Source organism: Ochlerotatus camptorhynchus, unplaced genomic scaffold (genome assembly GCF_037179485.1).
Source record: "Ochlerotatus camptorhynchus isolate MF236.1 unplaced genomic scaffold, CSIRO-AGI_Acam_v1.1 ptg000180l, whole genome shotgun sequence".
Lineage (NCBI taxonomy): Eukaryota > Metazoa > Arthropoda > Insecta > Diptera > Culicidae > Ochlerotatus > Ochlerotatus camptorhynchus.
The window spans coordinates 2,553,990-2,559,555 of record NW_027040670.1 but is presented as its reverse complement, the minus strand read 5'-3'; the positions used below and the strand labels follow the sequence as shown (position 1 = coordinate 2,559,555).

The following is a 5,566-nucleotide window of genomic DNA, read 5'->3' as shown; positions in this document are numbered from 1 at the left end:
GCATGCTACAAGTCTAAATCATGGTCTGCAGAACCCTCATAAAACCAAAATTGTTACTTGAGCGGTCGAACTCCAGACGAAACTAGAACCGCACTACCACTCATACTGGCGACAACGCTCTGATGAGACAACGAAACCTTGCCCCCAAGCTCCTCCACTGATTCTTTCCTTCGACAATGTACCTCTCTAACCTCGAGTAATCCACGAGTATTCGGCCCAACTCCTACTAGACATGTGATTGTGATTTGAGATTTGGGAAAAGTAATAACATTATGAGGTAGAGGAATGATTCCTCTATCATTTGGTATAGTTTGTTTGTGAGATTGAGCTTCTATTCAAGAGAAATCAGTAATTGACGTGTTTGTTTACAAAAGCAATTACGCCCAAATCTCAAATCACTCCGGATATATAGAGGTACCAGATATGTTTAACAGTCAGCTGTGTGTAATTCACCAACATAAATCATCGCTTATGCCTTTCAAGTAATTTTTTCTTAAATTTGAAAGTTTTGGTGCGGGAAGAAATTAACGGAAAAACTTTTGTTTTACTAATAATTGTGGTTTTGCTTAAAATTTATTTCCCGGAAAAAAGTGATCGTGTATTTTTCGGGTTGTTGTTAGGGGTGGATAAGTTGTTGGTATGGTTTAACATGCATAATTTTCCAAGTATCATCACTCATTGGGGTGGACACGCCGTGATCCACCTTTAGCCGCTGACTTGGTCCTGCTTGCTGCAGGGCCAAGTGCCACGCCGTCCGAAGCGACAATGAGTAAAAGTACGATAGCAGCGCTGTTTTATATCTTTTCAGGTTCAAGCAGAACGGTGTGCAACCGAACCTGATAGGATTTCCCGCCATTTTTTATGCAGTTTCTTTTGTGCAAAATATGTAAAAAAGGATGGACTTTGGATGTTAATATAATTGCATACATAGATGTACCATATATGTTTACAGTCAGTTGTTGGTAATCCATCGATTGTATGTCTTCTGTTAAGCAATTGTTTTCTGAAAATGTTAGCTCTCCATGTAAAAAATTAACTGTTTATACATAATTGTGGTTGGCTTAAAATTTATAATGATCGCCAAAGTCCATGTCTTTTTCGGGTTATTGCTAAGAGGGGAGTGAGAGAGGTTGTTGTTAAGGGGAAGGGGGTGTAACATGCATATTTTGTCATTATCATTCTTCATTGTGGTGGACACGCCGTGATCCACCTTAAGGCGCTGACTTAGTCCTGCTTGCAGCAGGACCTAGTGCCACGTCGTCCGAAGCGGTAATGAGCAGAGGCAGGAGAGAAGCGCTGATTTATATCTTTTCAAGTTCAAGCAGAATGATGTGCAACCAAGCGGTATTCGTTTATGATGACTGGGTTTGAGAAAAAGGCTTATTTCATGAAAACAGTGATAAAATTATCATTTGGACATTTAAAAAAGTTTAATTACAGAAAAATTGGAAAAATATTTATTTCAGAAGGTTCGTAATGTAATTTCCTATCGATTGGCGTATTTGGATTTTAATTTCATCTATAAATGACAAAGTTACAATCGTTCAAAACCTAACACTCCTTCACCACACAGCGGGCCAAGGCAAGAATGGGTATAAAGACGTTTAAGAAGCAGAAGAAGCCAAAGCGAAGGTAAAAACAAGCCGCATCCGTCAAACCAAACGCTCGGAAGCAGGGTGGCCAGATTGTTTTTGACGTAGAACTACGTCTTTGTTGACTATACTGGGGTGCTTCTTAAACGTCTTTATACCCATTCTTGCCTTGGCCCGCTGGACGTTACTTTTCAAGGATCCCACTTTTCTAGCCACGTCTCGAAACGAAGCCCTTTTCTTGCGAGTGAAAGCTTGCACGATTTTCCGGTTCAGATTTTGGTCAGTAGGGTTCGGTATACCTCCAGGTTTTTGCTTGTTCTGGAAAGTTGGAGATCGGGCTGAAAGTCTCCTTAATAATGATATTTAAAAGAAAATGGGTATAGTTCACCATTTGTGCACGATCTGTTTGCGCTTTTTCAGAGAAATGCTTCGCATTGTCACGGAAATGTAAAGAACTGCAACTTACGATACACGAAACTGTGGTTGTTAATCAGCTGTTTAAACGGCATCTGAAACAAACAGGGGTGTTCGAAAGTCGTGCTTAGACATTCTTGGACACCCTTTATTTACTTATTCTTTATGTAAATCCGACCTGAATGATTCATTATTGTGTGCTAGATCGAGAAAGTGCGAACAAACGTCAAAAAACTAAATGATAATCGCTGCACTACACGCTAATTTCAACGCGTTCAAGATGCATTTTACCTAAAAGGTGCTACGAATTTTTCATCGGCGTGACATAAATTTATTCAGCGGCGTGGAAGATTTTACTTCGGTGGCGTGCCGACTTATTTTCATCGGCGGCGGCGGCGTATGAAAATCTTCGGCGGCGGTGGCGTGGCGCGGCGGCGCACAGGTCTATTATTAGGACTGAAAACCCATGTATGACGCCATTTTGAAATTCAATATGGTGACTTCCGGTTACATAAAAATAATGTTAAATAACCTACAATACGGGTATCTTAAGAATCGGGGTGACGTGGTGGTATTTGCTAATTTTTCTGTAACCGGAAGCCACCATCTTGGATTTCGAATTGACGTCAGACATAAATTTCCGGTTCCTACATCTCACTCCGATTCCAAACATACCCATATTGTGGGATATTTTATAGTTTTTCCCAGATTCCCATAATCGTAAAAAAACTCGTTATTTGGAATTTGCTTCGTAATTACTTCGTAACAAGAAAACTCGTTATTTGAGATTTACTTCGTAAAAAACCTCGTTATTTGGGATTTACTTCGTTAAACGAAACCTCGTTATTTGGGATTTACTTCGTAAAAAGAGGGACGTAAATTGAATACTGCGTAAAAAAAAACTTCGTAAAAGGAGGTTTCAGTGTATTACATTTGTTAATGAAAGTGGGTTGTTAGTGGAATGTTTAAATAAAGGAGCAAAAATGGTTTATCTTCCATTTAATTCCACTTAAATAATGTTGGTATCCATGACAGATACGTATTTCAACTACAAAGTGCAGTCTTCATCAGTGTCATTCCCACTAAAGTTTTCATGTGTCTCAATGGCAAAAAAAAATTGAAAATATCGTTAAAAATAATTCTTTAATTCCATCAACATTCTTAATTGTTTTAGTTACAATTATCAAAAAACCATGAAAGCGATTGTAAATAGAAAACTAAGATATGCATCGTAAATTCTTTGGGACTAGTGAGGGAGTAAGCTAACAAATCAGCTATAGACTAGATTTGAGTTCACATATCGCAAAAGAAACAATTCGTTTTGATGTTCTAACACATTTTAAGCCCTTATCCGCTTATTGTGATTGTTGGATTTGGGCTTTGCATTACATAACTTAACATAACTTCATTGGTCGCTATTCCAACATGTGACCTCAGTGGTTGTAAGCCCTAGATATCACGTCCAACCATGCAATGATAAATGATAAGTTTTAACTTGACGAAGTAGATAGTTCAAGTTAGTTGGAAAAATTACAATTTATCCAAACTTAATGCATTCGGAATCAAATTAATTCCATACACAGGATTCTTCATTCAAGGATTACAACTTTTGCCTCTCTCTACAAAGGTCCTGGGTTCAATCCCCGGGATCTACTGAGGCAGGTGTGGGAGCTGCCTCTCTGGCGTCGGTAGCATTAGTACTCAGTACGGAAAACAAGGTCAACGGAAAACATCTCAAGGAAAAAAAAGGTTTACAACTTTCTCTTACAGAGCTTTGATGAGTTGTCAGTCCATTCGTAGCTAAATAGAACGATGTTTTTGAAAAAGTGTTCCGACCGGTTCAGGATAAAGTTTAGCAGTTAATGGTAGTTTTAGGGAAGTTTTGTCCCTAGAAATCTTTAAATACCCCATAATGGCGTGAAGAACATCTTTGTGTCCAAATGTCAGAACTTGGTGAACATCGTAATGCGCTAAAAAAACATGGTTTTTCCGCAGTAAATTCAGTAAGTTCGACATTTTTTCGAGGTTTTTAACAAATTCTGCTCCATTTATGATTGTTGAAAGTAAATAAATGCGTTTTAGACATTTATGAATGATAACATGGGCTTGGGACACGACTCGCTTGCCCCAATGACTCGAACTTTTGCCCCACTACAGGTAATTCCAGCTTCTTGATGAAATGTCTGATACTCATAAAATCATCTACAAGAAAAACGCAATCATTCTTCTAAATAAAATTACCCCTTGAATATTGCATTTTTTTTTGCTGTGCGCCCCCACAGTTGGTGCAACTGCTATATTTTATAATCCCGAAACACACTTTTGCCTATAATTATTCGAAAACATAACCAATTTTTGTGATTTTTTTAGGAAAAGTCTGGCTCTTGAAAACCTCAAAACGGATTTTTTGCCCCACCTTAGGAATCATTCTCTGCTCTGACTGAAAAAAATATTGTAAAGTAGCGCAGAAGATTGCCCGCCCAGCAGAGATTTCCATCGATTAAATTAAACTGATTTCCGCCAGGAAAATATGTGTCTATCAAGCTTCCTGCCGATACTGGTATAAAAGTCCTTTCATGTGAACTATTTTCTTCACACTCATCTGCGACATCACTAATCAAGTGCAGCATTCGAGTCAGAACAAATTTCTCTTCCCATCATCACAATGTCATCGTTGAAAGTAATTTCATCCGTTATTTGCATTGTTGCTTTCATGGCTCTCGTTCTTATCAATAACACCGATGCTAATCCCCAAATAGGTAAGCTATTATCAAACAAAGCAAATCAAACATGTACAACAAATTAACAATATGGCCTCCATTTAAGACATCCTTGGCGGTTACGACCTGATCGGTGTCTGTATCAACAACTGCGCCCAGTGCAAGAAGATGTTCGGTGAGTTCTTCGATGGCCATCTGTGTGCCGAAGCCTGCATCCAATTCAAGGGCAAGATGGTCCCGGACTGTGAAGACATCAATTCGATCGCTCCTTTCCTCAACAAGCTCAACTAACTAACCCCTACGCTGACCACCGGACCTCATCAACTCAAGTGACCTCTCGCAGTTCCAGAGCATTTCCCGTGCTAGCTTGTGTATTTATTTTGATATCATCCTAACCAAAAAAACAGGAGTAGAATGCTACCCTTTAAAGCTCACAAATAAATCACTGCTCGTTAAGAATTCAAAATTATTCTAATTTCTTTACACGGAGTTCAACCAGTCAAGAATGGGTCATTGTTTGCTCAAGCCACCGATGCGAAAACAAACCATATGGCTTGCCTATGATGAACGACCGACCGAGCATCCGATGACGACGCGCTGGGTGTGAGTGATGATCAGTGCGATCTTGATGCTCCAGAGCGTTCTATTTGTTGAAGCAATTAAAAAAGCAGATCTAGAGACTCTTGATCGCTAATCATAACAGCGTACTCTGGATCCCCGGGGTTGTCTGGGTAAGTGGCTATAGCCAACCACAGCCAACCTATGTGCGCGCGCGTGTGTGTGTGTGTGTGTGTGTGTGTGTGTGTGCGTCTGTACTGGAAGTCAGGATAAGTGCTTCCA

General features: G+C 39.5%; 1 protein-coding gene across 1 annotated transcript; it reads left to right on the top strand.

Moving 5' to 3' along the window:
* The first annotated feature begins 4,671 nt into the window (after window positions 1-4,671).
* LOC135701924 (eclosion hormone-like) lies at window positions 4,672-5,192 on the top strand. The gene is made up of 2 exons (XM_065222870.1): window positions 4,672-4,765; window positions 4,833-5,192. The coding sequence occupies exons 1-2, from the start codon at window positions 4,672-4,674 to the stop codon at window positions 5,015-5,017; spliced, it is 279 nt and encodes a 92-aa protein (XP_065078942.1). The 3' UTR covers window positions 5,018-5,192.
* Window positions 5,193-5,566: the final 374 nt, after the last annotated feature.

Excerpts from the sequence above, each read along its gene's own strand:
- LOC135701924 (XM_065222870.1), top strand. The coding sequence starts at position 4,672 with ATGTCATCGTTGAAAGTAATTTCATCCGTTATTTGCATTGTTGCTTTC. Across the intron at positions 4,766-4,832 it reads CGATGCTAATCCCCAAATAG|ACATCCTTGGCGGTTACGAC; the intron begins GTAAGCTATTAT and ends CCTCCATTTAAG.